This window comes from Gossypium arboreum, chromosome 11, assembly GCF_025698485.1.
Source record: "Gossypium arboreum isolate Shixiya-1 chromosome 11, ASM2569848v2, whole genome shotgun sequence".
NCBI classification, from domain to species: Eukaryota; Viridiplantae; Streptophyta; class Magnoliopsida; order Malvales; family Malvaceae; genus Gossypium; species Gossypium arboreum.
The window spans coordinates 130,645,378-130,669,335 of record NC_069080.1 but is presented as its reverse complement, the minus strand read 5'-3'; the positions used below and the strand labels follow the sequence as shown (position 1 = coordinate 130,669,335).

Below are 23,958 nucleotides of genomic sequence, written 5' to 3'. Positions count from 1 at the left end.
TATCAGGAACAATTCTAAAATAGGCTAACAAGAGGGACCAAAATATCTTGAATTAAACGGCATTTAACTACGTCAAACGATTTTCAAAGTAAATTAGACAAGCTTTTAACTACCTCAATGGCAATCTATAGTTAATACTATTGAATGCCACTTATAAACTGTCGGCAATTAGCTAAATCAACAGCCACCCCCCTCCCCCCCCCCCAAAAAAAAAAAAAAAACAAAAGCAATTAATTTCATTAAACATTAGCTAAAGCTCTAAGATCTACGATGTCCAAACCACTGTAGAAAATGAATCCAAAATAAAATCAAATTTATTCTAATTAATATCAGGGTGATAGCTTGAGAATGTCTATTGACTTGCAAAAGTTTTACATTCCAACTAGCTATTATACATACATACATATATATGAATAGTAATTGAAAATTTGTTACCTTCAAAAAGAAAAAAAGAAATATTTTTATACTATATTATTTGGTAATACAGAAATAGTTGACTTGTCTTTCGGTTGTGTCTGGAAGAGATTTTTTCCATTTAGGAGAGCTAAGCTCTACTTGAATTATCAATAAATTAATTTCATTTAGTTGGCTTTAAAATATAAATATCATTAAAAATACATTATTTTTAATATTTTAATAATTATAGGACCTTATTTATACTTGAAGGCTTAAGCAGCTTGGTATGCCCGATTTTGAATAAGGAAATTTTAATTTTGTGTAAGCACGATCTGGATTTTATTTTTATTTATTAATTAAAATTATTTTATTTAAATCTAAATCTAACTATATAAAAATTAAACCATATAATAAATATATTCATAAAAATATTATATAAACAATAAATGATGTTTTGATGGAATGGTAACATAAAAATCTAAAAAATTTAGAGAGAAATGATTTTTTAAAAAATTAAAGAGATACTGAGTTTAAATTTTATTGTAAGTATTTATTTTTCTATTTTTCTATAAAATATATAAAATGATAAAAATATTCTCAATATAGTATAATTTATTTTATAAAGTGACATCAATTTAATAAGAAATTTTATAATAAGTATAGATTTGAAAAGGAGGAATTACATACAATAAGAAAAAAAAAATTAGTTCTACAAATTTTTATGTTCTTTTGTAATCGATAATTTAAATTTGTTTAATTCAACCATTAGACGTATTTAAAAGTTGATTAATTGTTGGAACAACAGTCCGAAATTTAGGAGAGTAATAAGCCCAAAACATGACCCAATTAATAGCCCAACACTCAAATATGCCCTATGTTAAATTCTTTTAATTTTTAATGACAAAATTATGGCAGATTGGGTCTGCCTTCTCGGTATTTTCGTTCGTGCTGGCAAGCAAATATTCGGCCATATTTTGTTCATTGTCCATTGTTGTGTAAATTTAAAATTCTAACTCTTTATTTAAAATCAAAAGCGTTTAATCATTAAATATGTACACCATTGTCAATAGGCATCTTTTATCAATTTGAATATGATGTATATGATAATTATATTAGTCTAACGCGGCACTGTAATACTCATACTAGAAAAACATGGCTCACTTGCTTGAATTCCTGAAGTGATTTGTGCATCATATGTGGGAGTTGGCCTCGTACCTGGAAGCTTCGGCAATGGTGCTTCGAAATTAAGAACCTGAATTGTTTGCCTTATAGACGGTCTTAAATGCTGGTCTGGATGGACGCACCACAGTCCAACCATTAGCAAGCATTCCATTTGTTTAGTATCGAAGTTCATACATAGTTTTGGGTCAGCTACATCAGGCAACCGTTGGCTTCCATATGCATTCCACACCCAGGCTACCAACGATGCTTGAGATTCTTCATATTTGGGCTCTATTGATCTTCTGCCACATGCAATCTCCAATGCCACAACTCCAAAACTGTAGACATCCGATTCCTTGCTAGCCTTTCCCGATGAAACGCATTCAGGTGCCAAATAGCCCATAGTCCCAGCTAAATGGGTGGTTTGTGACGCTTTTGCATGATCCACTAGCCTAGCAAGCCCGAAATCCCCAAGTTTAGCATTGAAACTACAATCTAACATAATGTTGCTCGCTTTGATATCTCTGTGTAGTACGCAATGGTCACCTTCTTCATGTAGATAGAATAGTGCTGATGCCAGGTCCTGCACAATTTTAAATCTCACTTCCCAAGTCAATAAGGTTTTACCTTTAAAAAGATGGGAATCTACGCTGCCATTAGCCATCAACTCATAAACAAGTATAAGTTCTCCTTTTTCATGACACTGACCAATAAGCTTCACAAGATTCTTGTGCCTTGATCGGCTAATAATCTTCACTTCAGATGCATATTCCTTAATTCCTTGCTTAGAGGCCTTTGAAATCCGTTTAACAGCAACATAAGTATCTAAGTCCTTTAAGTACCCTTTATAAACTACACCAAACCCTCCTTCTCCTAGTTTTTCACCGTTGAAATTATTGGTCATTTTAGCTATTTGTACCAAGGAAAACTTTCTAAGTTCCATCCCATTTTGGAATTCATCGCCAAAGAGAACATCAGATATTTCATCATCTAATTTGTAACAGCAATTCCACCAACAGATGCCTACAATCAACAAAGTAGCAAACGCTGCTCCGGCCACGATACCAGCCATTGCAGCTGTCGAGATACGATCAACCTTTTTCGATGGAGGACCGCTGCCGCTTTTTGATGGAGGTTTATAACCTGGTTTAAAAACTTTACATATAAGAGTCAGTTCCAAAGATGACATGAAAATCTTGGTTCAAATCATTATATACAAGTGTTATTAAGATATCAAAAAACCATGCTTGGATATGTAATTTAAATTTCTAGATTATGTACGCAAATTTACTTAGATGTGTTCATATGTTATTAATTATTTGGTTTATCTTATCAAAGTGAACCTAATTATTAAGTTAATGAATTAAAAGTTATATTAGCACATCCTCACTGCTAACATTTTATTAAAAAATTAAATTTTATTCTAGGTAACATTTATATCCTCTATTCTTATGTCTTATGTTTTCAGAATCAAAAAATTTATTTTATTTTGTTCTAACCAAATCAACACCAAATTCAATCCATTCAAAAATAGAGTTTCGTTCTCTAAATTTCCGGATCAATGAGATTAATTGGAGACATTAAGAATCCATGGAAGTTGAAAATCTACCAGGATCAAAAACAGATATTCTTTGAGATAAGAGGACCGTAAATGCTTCTCTCCGCATAGAAGTTGTCCCTTTCCGCCCATCGAAACGGATCTCCAAAGTGCCATCGGTTACATTTACAGTAAAATTTTTACTTTGGGTATGCTGCCCTCCATTTGCTTCTTCAATATTGAAATCCTTCACTCCGCTTTCCTCGCAATTATTATCCATTCCATTTAACTCTACTTTCCATGCAAGCACATGTTGTAAATCAATATTTGTGAAAAATAAAATAGAATAAAATAAATAAAAATAAAGAACACATAAATTTTACGTGAAACCCTTTCGAAAAAAACCACGGCAGAGGAGAAGAAAATTCACTATGTCGAAAAATTTTTACTCAAATACAAGAGGAATAGACTATGTCTATTTATAGGCTTGCAAAGCCATATTCTAGTAGGATTGAAACACCTTATCCTAATCAATATAAAATAGATGGAGTTTAATAAGGTTTAAAACCTTATTCTAAAATAAAATAAAAGAAGTCTAGTTCTATATGGATTTTACTTTTATTTTATTTTCCATCGTATTTTATTTAAATAAGAATTTGGGTCACTTAATTCTAACAATCTCCACCTTGACACAAATTCTCAATGAACAAGTTCTTCATCGCGAACTTTCAATAAACAAGTTCTTCACCTCTTCCAAAAACCCTTAAGGGTTTAACTTCAACAATGAACACCAACCAAGTCTAAGCAATGCTCAAACTTGGTTATAGGAAGTGACTTAGTCATCATATCTGCAGGATTTTCATGAGTGCTAATTTTGCTCACAACAATATCACCACAAGCAATAATATCACGAACAAAATGATACCGAATATCAATGTGTTTTGTTCTCTCATGAAACATTTGATCTTTTGTAAGAAAGATGGCACTGATCGTCACAAAATATCGTGCTGATTTGAAGGTCTTCATTGAGTTCACTAAATAGTCCCTTCAACCAAATAGCTTCTTTACAAGCCTCAAGAATCGCCATGTACTCGGCTTCAGTGGTAGACAAAGCGATCGTAGTTTGCAAAGTGGCTTTCCAACTAATTGCACAACCTCCGATTGTAAAGACGTAACTCTGTGAGAGATCTTCTTCTATCAAGGTCTCCAGAAAATCAGCATCAACATACCCTATAACTCCATCTTTAGTTCTTCCAAACTGTAAGCAAACATTAGTAGTGCCTCGTAAGTATCTTAAAATCCATCGAATCGCTTTCCAGTGTTCTTTACCAGATTCGCCATGTATCTCGCTAACCGCACCGATCGCATATGATAAATCGGACGTGAACAAACCATAGCATACATGAAAGATCCTATCGCACTAGAGTATGGAACATGTGACATGTACTCAATCTCATTATCGATTGAGGAGATAAGGCCGATGAAAGTCGAAATGGGTGCTAAAGGAGTACTAACAGCTTAGCACTCTGCATATTGAACTGCAAAGAACTTTCTCAATGTACCCTTCCGACTTAGGTACAATTTACTTGCTTTTCTATCTCGAGAATCTCCATACCAAGTATCTTCTTTGCTGGTCCTAAATCTTTCATCTCAAATTCTTCACTTAGTTGGGCTTTAACCTTTCTTATCTCTCTTTATCTTTTGTCTGCTATCAACATGTCATCAACATAAAGAAGTAGATACACAAAAGAACCATCACTGCTTTTTCTTAAAGTAGACACAACTGTCAAAACTACTTCTTTTGAAATCATGAGAAGTCATAAAGGAATCAAACCTCTTATACCCTTGTCTTGGTGATCGTTTCAAACCGTAAAGGGACTTTTTCACAAGCAAACATAGTCCTCTTTTTCGAGACTATAAAACCTTCGTTGTTGCATGTAAATATCTTCCTCAAGTTCTCCATGCAAAATGCGCTTTTACATCTAACCGCTCAAGCTCCAAATCATGCATGGCCACAATACCAAGCAAAGCTCGAATCGAACTATGCTTAACAACCGGAGAGAACACATCGTGAAGTCCACTCCAAATTTGATCAGTAACCCTTTGCAACAAGCCTTGCTTTATATCCGGGTTCTTCAACTCGGAGTCCCTTCTTTCTTTTTAAACACCCATTTACAACGAATGACCTTTTTACCTTTAGGAAGTTTTACAAGATCCCATGTTTCATTTTTGTGGAGTGATTCCATCTCCTCTTGCATAGCAAACATCCACTTTTCTCGAGTCTTCACACTAATCGCCTCGTAATAATTAAATGGCTCTTGATTCGCATCTATATCTTCAGCCACATTTAAAGCATAAGCAACTAGATCAACCTCGGCATACTTCTTTGGAGGTTTAATTTCTCTTCTTGTCCTGTTTTTGGCGATAGAGTATTGCGGTGAAGAAGCAACTTTATTCTCAATTTTGTATTGGCTTGAGGAGTTGATTCGTATTAATCGATGCTCCACCGCTTTTGGTTTTCTTTATTGGAAGAGTCTTTAAGAGATAAGTTAGGTAGCATAGCGCTTCATCAAAAACAACATCTCTGCTAATCACAACTTTTCTATTTTCAGGACACCATAACTTATAGCCTTTTACACCAGTTTATAACCAAGAAAACGCATTTAATGGATCTCGGTTCCAATTTTCCATTATCAACATGAGCATACGCAGACACCCAAAAATCTTTAAATCGAATAATTAGCGGGATTACGCACCATACCTCTTGTGGAGTCTTTTCTCAATGGCAACGGATGGAGATCGGTTGATCAAAAACATGCAGAGAGGTCGCTTCGCCCAAAATGACTTCGGTAAGTTGGCATTTGACAACATACATCGAACCTTCTCCATGATCGTTCGTTCATTCGCTCGCAACGCCGCTTTTGTTTGTGGAGTATGACGAATCGTCAAGTGTCTCATGATCCTTCGACTTGCACAATCTATTAAACTCATCGTAATGTAACTCTAAGCCATTGTCTGCATGCGGAGGTATTTTATCTGCTTTTCCGTCTGCTTTTCAATCATAATTTTCCAAGACTTAAATGTGGAAAACACATCGCTTTTCGCTTCGGAAGAACGCCCAAACTTTTCCGGAAAATCATCAATAAAGGTTAGCATATAATTAGCTCCACCTCTCGAAGGCACTCTGGACGGCCCCACAGATCGTAATGGATATACTCCAACGCTTCCTTCGTGTTATGGATTCCTCTAGTGAATTGAACTCTCTTTGCTTCCCAAAACACGGTGCTCACAGAAATTCGGTTTGCAAATTCCTTGCCCATTAAGAAGTCCTCTTTGCTTAATTCGCCATGCCATTCTCACTCATATGCCCTAGGCGATATGCCAAAGTTTAGTAATATCATCATCGACAAGGAAGAGGAAGCGACAAATGCATCACCAAGAATAAAGAGAACCTCAGAAACATATAACTTGGCAATCTTTCTTTGCCCTTTCATCACAACAAGGACCCTTTGAAATCTTTAAAACCCCACTTTCATTGTGTATCTGCACCCTTTTGAATCAAGAGTACTCAACGAAATTAAATTTCTTTTCAATTCGAACATGCCGCACGTCACTAAGTGTTCGACAACTCCATCAAACATCTTAACTTTAATTGTTCCAACACCGCGATTTTACATGAAGCATTATTTCCCATCAAAACAACACCTTCAGATCATCGTTTCATAAGTTGTAAACCAATCCCGATTGGGACTCATGTGGAAGGTACAACTGAATCAAGTATCCACTCCTCGCTTACTTTAGAATCATTGATGAAGCAACTAGAAGTTCACCATTCTGTAGTCTTCTACAACATCGCCTTCACCGGAATTTTCTGGCTGTTTTCCCTTTTGATTCGCAGCCTCCCTTTTAATCTTATTTTGTAGCTTATAGCACTCAGATTTAATGTGCCCTTTCTTCTTGCAGAAGTTACAAGTTTTACCTCTGTTTGAAGATTTCGATCTACCCTTAGATTTACCACGAGGATTCCGTTCCTGTGTTCTACCACGATCATCATCAACATTCCGGTCTTGTCTCCCACGAACAATGAGACCCTCTCCCTGAGAGTTGGGTTTAACCACAAGATGCTTCATCTTATCATACGAGGTTAAAGAATCATAAACCTCATCAACCGTGAGAGACTCGCGCTATATAAAATCGTGTCTCTAAAGGTTGAATAAGACGGGGCAACGAACAAAGTAGAATCAACCCTAGATCTTCCTTATCATCTCGAACCTCCATGGCCTCCAAGTTTGAGAGAATTTCTTTAAACTGTTAAGTGTTCGTGTACGACGCACCTTCCTCCAAACGATGAGCATAAAGACGCCGCTTCATATGCAACTTGCTTGTTAGAGTTTTCGACATACATATTTGTTCTAGCCTCTTCCATAATGCAATGCGGTTTTCTCTTTCATCACATTCGCAAAATTTCGTTTGACAAATGCAGATGTAATTGTGTTAATGCCTTTCGATCCTTACGCTTCTTCTCTTCATCTCGTTAATGTCGAAGGCATCTTATCTATCCTAGCAGGGGCATCCTCTAGATCCATCTGCAAGAAAGCGCTTGCATCTTAATTTGCCACAACGCAAATCGGTGTTGTGATCCAACAATGAATTTCATACTTCAAAGACGCCATTACCGTGATCGAGATGAATAACCCTAAGCTCGATACCAATTTGTGAAAAATAAAATAGAATAAAATAAATAAAATAAAGAACACATAAATTTTACGTGGAAACCCTTTCGGAAAAAAACCACGGCAGAGGAGAAGAAAATTCACTATGTCGAAAAATTTTTACTCAAATACAAGAGGAATAGACTATGTCTATTTATAGGCTTGCAAAGCCATATTCTAGTAGGATTGAAACACCTTATCCTAATCAATATAAAATAGATGGAGTTTAATAAGGTTTAAAACCTTATTCTAAAATAAAATAAAAGAAGTCTAGTTCTATATGGATTTTACTTTTATTTTATTTTCCATTGTATTTTATTTAAATAAGAATTTGGGTCACTTAATTCTAACAATATTTGTGTATGTATATATATAAAATTCGACACTCACCCGAGTAAGGATAACATACTAACAAGAATGATACTAAAAATATACCTGAATGTAAACATCAAATATGCGTCTCCCCAAGCTTCTATAAGTTCGATCATTAGTGAACTGAATCTCAGCAAAATGGAGGTGTACGGTGTAAGTTGCATTGGCGAGACAAAATGCATAGTAAGTTAAAGAGCTAGGCGCAAGCCTCGCATTTCTGTACAGTAGTACTTCTTCAGCTAAGGAAGTAGTAACTTGGCCATCGTCCAAAAGTAAGATGTCGTCGGGGCGGTCATCGCTTAGAAAAATTCCGGTGCTGCTAAATGCCCAGTTGGTACTTCGGTAAAATGTCGAAGGCCCGGCTTGATCGTCATCGGCTTCGTAAGTGGTGCCATCAACAGTTATTTCTCCCCCTCCACAATTTATATAGAAAAAGTGCAAAGCTGAGGGAAATAACAATCAACATCAGTTTGAATAAAATATTGAGTTATATATATTAGTGCATCAAATATAAATACTTACGTCCTGATGTGCAGTTAATTTGGCTTCTCAAACATGGAACAATTCCCCTTATAAAACAATTATAAAATTAGATGAAAGACAAAGAGTTAGTTTAACGATTGTTGTTTTCTTAAAACAATTGTTGTTGTCTTAATACTTACGTGTTATTGACTCTTGAAATGCTTGAGAACAAGTTCCTACAGGTCGATAATGGAGGAAAAATTATGATAGAAGAATTATAGATATTTATATAATAAAGATCCAGTAATGAAGCTAGATGAGGAAGTTTACACGCTATTTCGTTGGCAGCCTGATACACCAGTGTCTGCGAAGTTGTTATAAGAAAGATCACTGCAAATAGAATAGTTTTAGAATATTAATTGTTTTCGATAAATGGTTATTAATTATCTTTGTGCAATAATTTTGATTTTGGTTAATCAAACTTGTTATTAAGCATATAATCAATGGAATTCAACATTAAACAAGAAGTGAACCTTACATTTTTACGTTTGTATTAAGCATCCATGAAGGGACTGTTCCACTAAAATTGTTTCCATTTAAGAACCTAATGAAAAGAAATCATCAAGTTTTTCTTTTAATTTCCATTTGTTCCAGATGAGTATATAAATAAAAGAAAACCATATACTTACAAATTATTCAAAGCAAGAGAAGAAAGCTCTTCTGGAATTTTTCCACGGAGTCTGTTAAAGCTGAGATCTCTACAAGAAATTTTATAAAAAATAATATTTTATCTCAAACTTTTTTCAATTTATTTATTGAATAATAAAAAATACAAATAAGAAAAGGCAAAAGAAATAATGCATCAAAATTCAGAGTGTATTTTTTTACTATAAAAAAAAAGTGTAATTACTTACAAGATATTTATTGTTGTAAATCTCCCAAAAGAAGCAGGTATCTCTCCAGTGACATTGCAACTCCTCAACATCCTGTAATTCAATCACAAAATAACTCCTCAACATCCTCATAACTCTATAACAAAGCTTTCCCTTATTTTAGAGTTCATGCTTACAGTCTTTTCAATTTAGGCAAACTGGCGTTGATGAGTAGTTGTGGAAAACTTGTTTCAGTTCCATTCAAGTCACTAATTATTCTGTAAACCAATATCAAGAACCATATACAAACATCAATAAGAAATTAAATTGCTCTTATTTTGATATAACGAATATTTTCAAGATCTTTTAAGATTATTGGAGCTTACATGTATTCTAAGTTTTCTAAAGTAGCATTAATGGATGGAATTGGACCACTCAAACCACTTCCCTCCATATATCTGCCATTACAAAAAAAGATGGACTTATTTAATTGATTTTTAAATAAAAATTAAAAATTAAATAAAGAAAATGTTAAATTAAATTCTCACATCTGTTCGAGAGTTGTCCAATTTCGAAATATAAACTCAGGAATCTGTCCTATAAAGTCGTTGTCACTAATCCGACTGTTGAGAATACAATATTATCATAACTTTATCATATAAAATATATTGAAAATTACGAATGATATGTATAAAGAGGAACACTAGAAAATAGAATTGCTTACAATTCCTTCAATGAAGTCAGACTAGCAAAGGTGTCTGGTATTTCACCAGTAAAATAGTTGGAACTAAGATGTCTGAAAAAACCAGACAATAGACCTTAAATCATTTACATGATAAAAATACAGCATATATAATGAAATGAAATCCAGCTAGAATTAAAAAGGAAAAAAAATCTCTCTTACAATCGCTCAATTTTGGATAGATTCCCTAGCGCTGCAAGCAAAAATCCTGAAAGACGATTGTTCTCAAGGATTCTACATAATGATGTTTCAATAAATAAATTTAATTATCCATTAGACATTCATTAAAAAAAATGAAAAAGAGTTATTATCATCTTATATATTTAATTATATAAAAGAAATTGATATAATCTAACTCACAAGGAGGTAAGATTGCTGAGATTTGCTAGCTCTTCTGGGATTTGACCTGTTAATTGATTTCCAAAAAGGGAACTGAAATACAACACATCATTTGCATTTAGCAACATTATTTTTCATAATCAAAAGATGAACTATTTGTATGTTTCTACATATGCATAGACAAGAAGGAAAGAAACATACATGCTGACGAGTCGTGTAGAAGAACCCCATTCCGGAGGAATGGGGCCACTAAGATAGTTTCGAGTTAGGTCACTGTAAGAAAAATAAGATATTATTAGATATATAGTTAATTAATTGATGCAAAGTTGATGAAAAGAATAAGCTTCATTTATATATCATGAAAAAGAAACTTTAGAGATGTCCTTACATTTCTTGCAGGTAAGGGAGACTTGTTAAGTTTGGTGGAAGAGTACCCGAGAGATTTTGTCCCTTGAGTAATCTGATACAACAACAAAGTTAGGGTTATGTTGCTAAAATCTAAAATGAAAAAATCGCAGGCAGATGGTGGAGTAATAAAAATTGGGTAATCAAAAGTCATATATTTTAATGTTTAACATGGATATGATCCTTTTAACTTTGCTTAAAATTATATAATATCTACTAGTTACTAATTTATTACTTTCTTTTTTTTGAAGATTTGAGTCAATAAGTGCTTTTTAAGGTTTGTTGAATCAAAGGAAAGAGTTTAATATTACTTATGTTCGTTTTTGGATTCAAAATTTCTGGATAAAACAATATTAGGAGAATATCTCTTATTTAAAAGTTGAGTAAATTAAAAAAGTCGTCATTTTTGTTTGCCTCAAATTACATTATAGTCACTTATGTTTAAAATATTACGTTTTAGTAACTTATATTATCCTTTTCTTTTTCGAAGTGTGCACCCTATCATTAAACTTTGTTACCTTCTTAGAGACACTCTTACATAGCAATCCAAATGAGTTTTAAATGCCAACTTAGGTGTCCAGTTACTGAGATAAAAATAAGTTTTTAATTAAATAAAATTAATTTAGACTGCCATGTAGGACATTCAAGTTGGTATTTAAAACACATTTAGACTGCCACATAGGACCACCGTAAGGGAATAACGGAGCTTAATAGTAGAATGACCACTTAATAACAAAACAAAAACGTAAGTGACTAAAATGTAACATTTCAAATATAAATGACTAAAATATAATCTGAAACAAATAAAAATGACTATTTTTATAGTTCACCCTTAAAAGTTTGATATGAGTCAAATTTGAATATAATTATTACTTAATGCGGATATTAATAAAGATGAAGTGAAAACTTTTATTTAGGGGTAGATAAAATTTTTTAGAAGACGATTTAAGAAGATTTAAGATTCTTTTGGAAATGAAAAAAAATCCTTTTAATTAAAACTGGGACTTTAATTATTATGGGGAATCAAAAAAATGTAAATAAATAAAGCAATGAAACTAAGCCTACCCAACCAGAAAAACAAAAGCAAAAAAACAAAGTAGCCCCCTTTTCGTTACAAAATCTTAAGGATTTTTTTATAAAATGTTACATTAAATCTTCTAAATTTTGAAAGAAAACGAAAATCCTGCCTGCCTCCACCCCTGCTACCGAACATGGGTCTCACGCAAAAAGGAAAAAAAAACTATAAAATTGTTAGATGTAAATTTCAAATTGAACTATGAATTCAAAAAAAAAAAAAATCAAATTAAACTATTAAAAGAGCATTTACTTAAAAAATCTTATTAATGTTCTCCTAATTGTAAAATATATACAAAATTTGAAATTGAATCTAAAATTTATATAAAAAATTAATTACAATTGAAAAAGACGCTATATTTCTAGTTAAAGATAATGTTGAAAATGAAATTAATTTTAAAATTTAAATTATAAAATACAATAAAATACCACACACACATATATATATATATATATATATATATATATATTCTATAATATATAATATATATAAAAGCACTAACTTGAATAAACTTTTAAATAGACTAATATACCTTATATTACTAAATTTATCATTTAAAATATTTAATTATTTATAAGATTTCTCACTTTTATAAATAAGCGTTTTATTCTACTAAAATATTTAGTTAAACAAAATTAATTGATAAGAAAATTTATGGTACTTATAACTAAAAATTCTAATTGTATTAAAATACTTTGTTAAATACATTTATATAATAATAAATAGAAAAGGTTAAGTTTTATATTTAAATTATTATGTTTTCATTAACCAAAAGTGTAAAAAATATATATTAATTTAGTTTTAAATAAAAATTAATTATTTATATAACACATAAATTATTTTTCATATATAAAATTTTATAAATAAATTTATATAATTTATTCTTATATTAATTATATATTATTTATGATATATTATTATCAATTTATAAACTATTAAGAAAATAAGAAAGTGAAAATTGGATAGCGAACTGTCTAATTTACATATATGCTTTTGTTATGATTTGTACAAATGCTTTAACAATTATTAAGAATTTTTATTAACTCTATATTTGAATTATCAAAATAATTTATATATTTTAATTAATTTTTATTTATTAATTTGAATAAAGCTACTTTGAATTATTAATGAAATAAACCTATATTGTATACAATGAATATGGTACAAATGTTTTAATTATGAATTTATTTTTAATATTATAAAAATTATTGATATAAAATATATCAATTTTAATATGATATTAATGCTCTAACTATGATACGAATTTTTTCTTATTATATTTAAATTGTTAAATAAATTAATATATTTTAGTTATGTTCAATAATTCAATAAATTAATTAAAAATTTAATTGCAATAATTAAAAGTAAATAATTTAAAATTTTAACTAGAAATTAATGTTAAACATATAATATCTTGTGTAAAATACATGATGTTCAAGACTTTTAGAATCGCGTTGCTAGTCAACCTAATTAGGCTATTGGTTCCACTAGTTCATGCAGTTTAATTAAATAACTCATTAAAAATTTAAAACAGAACTAGTTGAATCAGTTTTTACCGAGTCTTGAATCAACTAATTTGATACTACTCTCTGAGCTAATAATCTAATCGATTTTCGATCCAACTAGTCTAACTAATTGTGTGGAGTGTGCTGTACTTTTCAGATGAAACAAGGTTGACGTTAGGACAAGGAAGAACCGATGTCCTGACAACACGACAGCTACATCATGACGAGAAGATTCACCACGTCCTGATGAGGAAATGCCACATCATAATGAGGCGACTTGTTTCCTACTCAACCGAGTTTCTTCTCCTAGTTAAACTCTAAAATTTTCCTAGTCTAACTTATTATTCTCAGAATGTTTTAGTCATATTTGTACACAAAATTCATCCTATAAATAGGCCTCTTAGCAGCCTTAGATAGTTAAGAATAACAACAACAAAATTAAGAGAGAGTTTGTAGGGATTTCGGGGGATCTTTATATTTCAAGTTCAGGATTTATTTGTTTTTCCATCTTATACTCCCTTTTCTGGTTTTGATCGTTTTAGTGAAGTTTTCTTTACCGGTGGTTTTTTATCCTCTCTAGAGGGGTTTTCCACGTAAATATTCGTGTCTAGTTTTTTTCGATTTTCGTTCGTGTTCATTGTATTATTTGGGTTAGACCCAACAAACTGATATCAGAGCTTGATTCAGTTTTTGCATTCAACCGGTTCAAAGATGAAAATAAGGTAAAATATGGAGAAGTTCGATTAATTACAAATTTCAGCTTGTTTCAAGTTCGGATGACACCAATTCTAGTTCAGAACGTTCTGAATAAGGTTATTATAGGGCAAAGGCTCGTGGATGCAAATCAGATAAAGTGGAAGGAGCTTGATGAAAAGGCATTGTCAACAATTTAGTGGTGCATCACTAACAATGTTTTGTAAGAAGTACTTATGGAGAAGACGGTAGTGGCTTTGGGAAGGAAATTGGAAGCCCTTTATATGAAAAAGTCCCCCACAAATCGCTTGGTATTGAAGCAAGGCTTATATATGTCCTGTATGGTAGAAGGTGAATCTATTAGGGCTCACATAAGTGAATTTTTCACTCTCTTAAATGACTTAGAGAATGTCGATGCCAACATAGATGATGAAGATTAGACTATGTTACTACTTTGTTTTTTGCCCCCTTCATACAAAACTTTCAACGAAACCTTAATTTATAGAAGAGAGAAACTCTCGTTTGAGGACGTAAAGGGAAATCTTTTAAGTAAGGATAAGCTAAACAATGAGTTAGGCTCGAAGAATAAGTCAAATAAGCAAGCCTCAATTTTGATTGCTAGAGGAAGGCAACAATATAAGGATTTGAACCAAAGAAGTTTGAAGGTGAGATCAAAATCTAGATGTAATAGCCCGTTTTTTAGTGGTGTTGGAATAGTGGTTTCGGGACCATAAATCTGACGAGTAAGTTCATAAATATTATTATTTAATATTTACGAGTCAAATATAGTTTTAAAAATGTTTTTGATTTGGTAATATAAATGATTAACTAAGTTCAAATGTTAAGACCTTAAAGTCAAGTGGTTTTAGAAAATGAGGTATCGGGACTTCGTTCATATAAATTGAGCCGTAAATATTTTTATAAATATTTAAAGAGTGTTATTACAGTTGTATTAAAGTTTCATTAAGAAATTTTAATATTTAGATAGTTAATTAACTAAAAAGACTAAATTGTAAAATGTACAAAAGATGCTAAATATAGCATTTAGGTGATGAAATAGCTTAATTAATAAAGGAGGAAGGACTTAAGTAACAATTATTCCCTAATTAGTATAATGGGATGGCAATTTAATAGGAAATGATAAAATCATGTGTTTTGGATGGCAATTTTGTAAATTAATGAAAGTTTAAACAAAATTAAATAATGAAAAACAAAATTACTTTCATTTTTCTTCTTCAATGGCCGAAAGCCATAGCCAAGGATGAGAAGCTTCGGTTTTGGGTGTTTTCTTTGCATGGTAAGTAATGCCGACTTGTTTTCTTGTAATTTTTATGTTTTTGAGATCTTTGCAATTAGGTGAATATATGTGATTTTAGTTATTTAATGATGAATTTGAAATGTTGGTTGATATTTAAAAGTATTTTGTTAAGTAATTTTAATGAATTTTTTTATTATGGGCTAAATTGTTAAAATAGTAAAAATACAAGGATTTGTTCTGAAATTGTTCCATAAATGGGCTGTATTGGATGCCATCAATATTCTTCTATTATGAATTTGCAATAAAAATGGTTAATCTGCATGTTTTAGGCTCAGGGACGAAATTGAATAAAAATGAAAAGTTGATGACAATTTTGTAAAAATGTCAAAAATGACTAAATTGCATAAAATAAATTGTTTTACTATCTAAATTAATTAATTGAATGAAATTATTAATTTAGATCAAGACAGAGTGGAAAATTGAGGAGAATGAAAAATTACCACATAATCCTCGTACTTTAATATTTCTGTGATTTGGCTAGGTAAGTTTGTACGGTTAAAATTTAACATTTATATACATAGGTATTTGGTATTACATGATATATATATGTTCCATTGTTGAAAATGAATCATTATCTGAGTTATAATATTGAATTTGATGTTTGGTTTGAATTGAACACGGGATAGAATACATTTGTGTTTTGGTGTGTTATGGGGATTTGGAGTCGAGATGGTATTGGAGGGAGATATCTATATATTACCCAAGTAAACCGAGGTTAAGAATTTGTTGTGAACTCTTGCGTTATACTTTCTATTTGGCGTGATTCAAGTGGATCAGCTCTTATGAGCTTCTGTTTAGCTCTTATGAGCTTCTGTTGGTGTGTTTTGAGTGGACCAACTCTTATGAGCTTCTCTTTGGCATATTTCGATTGGATTAGCTCTTATGATCTTCTGTATAGTGTGTTTGGTTGATCTGACAATGTACTCTTATCCGTAAATCATTCTTCGAATGGAAAATCTCGGTAAGGTAATTTGTTTACTGAATTTGAAAGATCTGTTATTTATTGAATATTGATCTGAACATAAATGAATTCATCAGTTGAGATAGTTGATGATGCTTAAGTTTGTGCTAAGCTTATGATAACATTATATCATGTTTAATATTAATGATATACATTGAAATAGTAAGTGGCCAAATGGAAATATGCTCATGTTCATGAAAATGTGGTAAGATTCAAAAGGTGTATTTTTTTAATAAAATGGTTTATCATGTGATTGACCTCAAATGAGTTATATTTATGGTAATTAGGCTTATGTCAAGCTTGTGATTATGATTGATGTTTATGCTTATGTCTCGTATTATACAAATGAAACAGGTAAGAAAAGGTAATGAAACAGTAAGTTCATTATTGAAATGTGATATGATGAAAAAAGCATTCATGAATTGAATGATGTATTTATATATGAGAAATTAAGTATGATATGGATGAACTTACCTATGATGTGAATAAATATATTAACCAGTGAATTGATGTTGTTATTTAAGTTTATGCTTAGTAAATGAAATGGAAAGTAAGTAAAGGAAGTAATTCATAGTTTTATGAAACAGTTATAATGATGGTGTATAATGATTTATAAAATCTTATGATATTAGGAATGAAAAATATATATGATGTTGACAGACTTACTCATTTATGAGTTGATGGTTATGTAGTTGATAAATTTTGAGGCATTACTATAGGTTTGTATTTAATCTATTAAGTTTATTGTTGAAATGGAATGTTATGTTTAAAGTTTATACGAGCTTACTAAGAATTCATTGTTTATATAGTTATCTTCCTTTACTTTACAGATTATTGGAAGCTCGGTTGGATTGGAAGCTTGTCGGAGATCTATCACACTATCCAGTGATTATATCAGTAGATTTGATATCTTGATCAATGTTATAATGGCATGTATAGGTGAATTATGTTGGATGAGATGTTATGTTTGACTTGTAAATGTGATATTTTGGTTGGTGTGCTTTTGGCATTTGATGCCTTGATAGTTGGTGTTTTTATAGCCAAATTGATGCATAGGTTAAATGGCCAAAGTGGTATGTGTTGGTGTGGTTGAAATGTGGTTAATTAGGTTATGTGTTGATATGGAAATTAGTTAAAGCTGTTTGGATGAAACATGATCATTTTAATACAAATGTAAGTATGAATGCTTGGTTGTGATTGAGGTGCCTAAATGACATATTGGTTGAATGGACTTATGGTATATTGAAATAATCTTTTATGCATATTTTGGCATGTTCTGGTGCCTTGATCACAGGTTCATTTGGCGTGTTGGTACTTGTTGAATTTAGGTGAAAGAAAATCCTTGATTTTGGCCTATTTCTTGTCCATATGGCCTAAGACAGGGGCATGTGTCTCAGCCTTGTGTGACACACAGCCAAGCGACACGGTCATGTCTCACTTGTAGGTTGTTAATGGTTACTTTTTGAAAGTCGCACAGCCTTGCACACGGCCTGACACACGGGCGTGTGAGGCCATTTCGAGAGTTACACGGTTTGACACATGGGTGTGTGGCTTGGCCGTTTGACCCAAGTCAGTAAGTTACACAGACACAGACATGAGCTGGGGCATGACCGTGTGTCCATATTTCGAATGTTACATGACTTGAAACACAGATGTGTGTCTCAGCTGTGTGACCACACGGCCTAGTCACACGGCCGTGTGACCTTAGCAGTGTAAATTTTTTAAACTTTTTCCTAAACTTTCTAAATGTTTCTGATTTAGTCCTGGATCGTTTCTATTTTTTTAATGTCTCGAGGGCTTGATTAAGGGACACTATAAATGTATTTTAATGAAATTAGAATTTGTATTGCATTGACATATGAATTGAATGGTTTACTGTTCCATTTATTCGGTAATTCTCTGTAACCCTGTTCTGAAGATGAATATGAATTAAGGGTGTTACACTAGAACTCACAGTAAGCAATGTAGATATTACAAAAATATAGGCCATATTAAGTCAAAATGTTACAAACTTCACAACAAAAATAAGAGGGCCACCAAAAACGAAAAGAGAGGAAAGTAGAAGGCCGATGTAGCCGATGCTAGTGTAGTTGAGGACAGAGGTAATGATTTGTTGCTGGTATCAATGACTGAAAGGTGTAATTCATATTTGAGTGGATCTTGTTTTCAGAGTGTTTCTACCATAAGTGTCCTAATAGGGATTGGTTCTCCATATACAGTTTGGTAGAAGGTGGAGTTGTACTTATGGGAAATAACTCAACCTACAAAATAATTGACATTGGTACTGTTCAAATTAGGATGCATGAAGGGATAATCAAAACATTGTCAGATCCTAAGTTAAAGAATAATCTCGCCTCATTGGGTATTCTAGATTTGAATGGACGTAAAATCATCATTGATTCAAATAGCTTAAAGGTACCTTATGGAGCCTTTGTTTTCATGAGAGGGTAGAAATTTGATAGCTTATACATTTTACAAGTTCAATGGTATCTGGTTTGGTAGCAGTTACAGAACAAGGGACAAATCACCACCACGTCCTGACGAGGATCCTTTTGGCATTACGACAACACGTGAAAATCTACTATTTTTGGATTCTAAATCAACCTAGTTGTGGCATATGCAACTTGATCATATGAGTGAAAAAGGTATGACCATTTTAAGCAAAAGAGGTTTTATTACATGAACCAGAGTTGCAAAGTTAGATTTTTGTGAGTATTGCATTTATGGGAAATTGACTCGATTCAGCTTCGATTTGGTGTGCATAGGACCAAAAGAATCGTTGGCTATATTTATTTTGATTTGTGAGCTCTGGCTCCAATCGTCTCCAAATGAGGTAGCAAATATCTTCTAACTTTTATTGACGACCACTTCAGAAAATTTTAGGTATACTTCCTAAAGCAAAAAAATGAAGTCTTTGGGATCTCTAAGCAATGGAAGATCTTATTAGAAAAATATACTAGGAAGTCGGTTCAAAACAAATAATGTGCCTAAGTTTTGTTCAACAGAATTTAATAATTTTTGGAAATGAGAAGGAATTGAAATACACTGCATAGTTGTTGGTAACTGCAACAGAATGGTATCGCTGAATAGATGAACAAAACATTACTTAAGAAAGCTCAATATATGCCTTCCAATATAGGTTTAGAAAAGGAGTTTTGGATTGAAGCAGATAATCTCACAAGATATTTGGTGAACCAGTCTCCACATCGAGCTTTGGATAGAAAGGTTTCCGAAGAGATTTGGTTAGGTAATTGTAACATCCCGAAATAGGGCCTAAATAGAATAGTGGTTGCGAAACCACAAATCCGAGGTAGAAAAATTTATTTTATTATTATTTTGAGGCTCATGGTATGATTGCATGATTGTGTGAAAATTTCGTGATGAAATTCTATGCATAAAGTGCTTAAGTTGAGGTTAGGGACTAAATCGAATAATTTGCAATACTTGCATTCTAGAAGTTTTTAGTATGAAATTACTTTGGAATATTAATTAGGAGGGTTTAAATAACAATTTGACCAATTTTAAGTTCATGGACAAAATTAGGACATGGAAGGAATTTTTGAAAGTTTAGTAAGGAGGGTAATTTGGTCATTTGGATATTAAATGAATTAAAAAGGGAAAAATAACACAAAAATGGTCATCTTCTCAATTAGTTTCTACCGATTTTTGTTCTCCTCCATAGCTGGGGTTTCTTCAACTTTCAAGCTTCATAGTAAGTGATTCCAAGCCCCGTTTTTAATGATCTTTACGTTTTTGGAGTCCCGGTAACTTGATTAAGCTTATTCTAGCAATAATTCAACCTAGGGTTCATATTTGGAAAAATACCCATGGCTGAAATTTGTGTATTTTGGTGTTTTATGATAGAATATGAGGTTTTAAATTATGTTAAACAACTTATGCTACTCGGTTTTAAGTGAAAACGAGTAAAATGGCTTAAATTGGAAAAAAATACCAATAGTCATAAGTATATGTTAGAGTGTGATTTTGATATTGCCATAGAAGGGAAAAATGATCAGCATGTCATAAAACATAAGAAAATAGGATGAAGTTTAATTTACGAGCCTTGGGGCAAAAGTGCAAATATGTGAAAGTTTAGGGGTAAAAATATAATTTTGCAAAATTTGGGTCAAGGACTGTTTTAACAAATGTGAATATTAAATAAGTTAAATTTGCTATTATAGATCAAGAAGAACGAAATTCGGGAGTAGATCGGGGAAAAGAAAAAGTAAAGGACTAAATTGTAAAGTTTAGTCACATTTTGTACCAAGGTAAGTTACAGTAAATAAATGCAATATTCTTTTATTTTACATTATTATTGTCAATTTCCAGCATTTATATATTATGTTATGAAAATATTTAAAGTCGAATTTAAGGTGAATTGACAGAGAAAAAGTGTTAGAAAGCCGGTTGAACCCTAGGAATGTTAGGATATTAGGGTTGACAGACGAAACGAAATGAGCCATGTAAGTCCATATTAGAAATATGGCTTTGGAGACAGGATTGAGCCATGTAAGTCCATATTATATATGGCATTGGAGACAGGAATAATTCATGTAAGTCCATGTCAAAGATATGGCATTGGCGGGATATTGATAGCAGAACGACCTAGTATCCTTAGTATTCCGAGTGGTTCAACGGGTCAGGATCTGAGTTAAATTACAGTGAATTAACAGCAATGGAAAAGTAGATTATACTTATGAAAAGGAAAGGTCGGTAAGAAAGAAGGTAAGGGAATAAAGAAGAAGATAGAAATTGAGAAGTAAAGAAATTTATGATGTTAGATGATATTATGCATAATTATCCATTATGTTGAATGTTGTGATTTATTTGCTTGTAAGCTTACTAAGCCTAGTGCTTAATCTCTTTATTTTCTTCTTCTTATAGTACTTATCTAGTCACTCGGGGATCGAAGGAAACGTCGGAGGCCGATCACACTATCAAAGAAATAACTCTATCGGTATAACTAGACGTTTTGTTTTGGGTATGGCATGTATAGAAACTTAGCTACTTTTGGTATAATATGAACAATGAATGATGTGTAAATACTTGCTAGTGATTAGCTAATAAAATAGCCGATGATATACATGTTTATTAATATGTATGATTGAATGATGATTATCACATGAAAATTATGAAAAATGTGAAAGTAACCTAAAAGCAGATTCAAGTAACAGAAATGACATAACTTTAAAAAAATCACTAAAAATTGTAGAAACATAGTTTGAAGATGAATAATATATGACATTAAATCTTATTATGTGTATATTCTTATGGAATAAGCAAAACAGGTAAAGGTATTAAATTTTATGAGATATCGGAGTTTTAGTGAAACAGGGTCAGAGCAATTTCTGGATCCCCAATTTCAAATTTGGAAATTCACCATAAATTGTACAAAACTAATGATAAGTTTTAATTTATATGGTTAGAATCCTTGTTGAATCTAGTTTTGAGAGAAACAAACGGCTTAGTCATATGAATTTTTTACAGGAAGAAACATGGTTCGTAGTAAGAAGAGGTCAGTGCAGTCGAGTTTTGAACCGGGGAAACTTTAACTAATAAACTGTACTAATTGGCCAAGTAAAAAATTCTAGAAAAACATTAGTAGATAGATATATAAGTCTAGTTTTAGGAAAAATTAACGGATCTAAATTTTGAGTTATGAAACTTGAGAAATGGATTTTTAAGAAACCATGACACAGAAAAACAGTTTATTCCAAAAATTAAAATAAGTGGTTTAGAGTTGTTTAAAAGGTAAGATAAGTTTAGTAACACCTCAAGCTTGACTCCAGTGACGGTTTCGGGCGTGGGGGTGTTACATTTATTGGTATCAGAGCAGGTTTAGTGGGTTCTCGGAACAGTTAGTGTGAGAAAAAGTCTAGCTATACATGCCATACTTGTATTTTGATAGTGTGACGATTCCTGACGATTTTTAAATATTTTGTTTTATAGTAATGGATCCCGGACGAGCTGGTGATGATGATGTAGAAAGTAATACGCCTGCTCCCACAGAAGGGGCAGCGCCATCTGAGAATATGCCAGTAATAGTTGATCAGGGAGGAGTGACTCGAGAAGCTCTCTTCCGAGCTTTGAATGATTTGTTTGCCGAGTTCGTTCGTACGAATCTGGGAGTTAGACCTCCAACCCCTCATGATTCTCAGGCTACCCATGTAGCTCAAGCTTCCCCAATCACAGGTACAGTGGTAAGAGAAAAGCCACCAATTGATAGAATCAGGAAACAAGGGGCAGAAGAGTTCCGAGCAACAAAAGATGATGATGCAGAAAGAGTAGAATTTTGGTTAGAAAATACTATCAGAGTCTTTGACGAATTATCTTGTACACCCGAGGAATGTATGAAATGTGTAGTATCACTTCTTAGAGACTCAGCCTACTATTGGTGGAAGAAACTTGTATCAGTTGTACCAAAGGAGATGGTCACTTGGGATTTCTTTCAGGAGGAATTTCGTAAAAAGTACATCAGTCAGAGGTTTATTGACCAGAAGAGAAAGGAATTCCTGGAATTGAAACAAGGTACTATGACAGTGACCGATTATGAGCGCGAATTTGTCAGGCTTAGTAAATATGCTCGAGAATGTGTGTCCACAGAGGCTATCATGTGTAAAAGGTTTGAGGATGGATTAAATGATGATATCCGACTGTTAGTGGGTGTCCTAGAAATAAAAGAGTTCATTATTTTAGTTGAGAGAGCCTGTAAGGCAGAGGAGCTGTTAAAAAGAAAAGTCAAAGTTGAGACAGAGACACAAGATACAAAGAAGAGACAGATGAACAGATCATTTCAGGCTACATCCAAGAGGCCCAAAGAGTTTTCTACCAGATCTAGCTTTTCGGCAGGACAATCTAGTCAGAATAGAGGTAGCAGATTTAAGGATACGAAGGCTCAGACCACCTCGACTACGAGTGTAGGTAATGTCAGACAGGGTAGATCAGGGTGTCCACGGTGTGGTAGACTTCATTATGGTCCTTGTCGGGCAGGCGAAAATGTTTGCTATAAATGTGGTTCTCCAGATCATTTTGTACAAGAATGTCCAGAAATGGCTAGCCAAGAAGTAACACAGAGTGCTAGATCCGGAAATGCTCCTACTAGAGGCAGATCACCGAGGCAACCAGGAGTAGGAGCAAGTAACAGAGGTACCTCTAGTGATTCGGCAGTGAGACCAGATGTTAGAGCCCCTGCAAGGACTTATGCTATTCGTGCACGCGAAGAGGCATCCTCCTCCGATGTGATTACGGGTACATTTTCTTTACATGATATTAATGTCATTGCTCTGATTGATCCGGGTTCGACTCATTCTTATGTTTGTATGAAATGGATGCCTAGTATAAGTATGCCTATAGAATCTACAAAATTTGTGATTAAAGTATCGAATCCATTAGGCAAGCATGTATTAGT

General features: G+C 32.6%; 1 protein-coding gene across 1 annotated transcript in view; it reads right to left on the bottom strand.

Annotated features, from left to right (window-relative positions):
• Positions 1-1,384: 1,384 nt before the first annotated feature.
• The window catches only part of LOC108472289 (probable leucine-rich repeat receptor-like serine/threonine-protein kinase At3g14840), a 35,240-nt gene continuing 12,666 nt past the window's right edge, over positions 1,385-23,958 (bottom strand). The window contains exons 3-18 of the mRNA XM_053021408.1: positions 10,982-11,053; positions 10,795-10,866; positions 10,615-10,686; positions 10,417-10,488; positions 10,237-10,308; positions 10,061-10,135; positions 9,899-9,970; positions 9,710-9,790; positions 9,555-9,626; positions 9,330-9,398; positions 8,971-9,030; positions 8,841-8,876; positions 8,701-8,747; positions 8,242-8,621; positions 3,167-3,356; positions 1,385-2,712 (exon numbers count right to left, since the gene is read on the bottom strand). Of these exons, the coding sequence (XP_052877368.1) occupies positions 1,514-2,712; positions 3,167-3,356; positions 8,242-8,621; positions 8,701-8,747; positions 8,841-8,876; positions 8,971-9,030; positions 9,330-9,398; positions 9,555-9,626; positions 9,710-9,790; positions 9,899-9,970; positions 10,061-10,135; positions 10,237-10,308; positions 10,417-10,488; positions 10,615-10,686; positions 10,795-10,866; positions 10,982-11,053 (2,641 nt within the window). The 3' untranslated portion in view covers positions 1,385-1,513. The remainder of the gene's footprint in view (positions 2,713-3,166; positions 3,357-8,241; positions 8,622-8,700; positions 8,748-8,840; positions 8,877-8,970; positions 9,031-9,329; positions 9,399-9,554; positions 9,627-9,709; positions 9,791-9,898; positions 9,971-10,060; positions 10,136-10,236; positions 10,309-10,416; positions 10,489-10,614; positions 10,687-10,794; positions 10,867-10,981; positions 11,054-23,958) is intronic.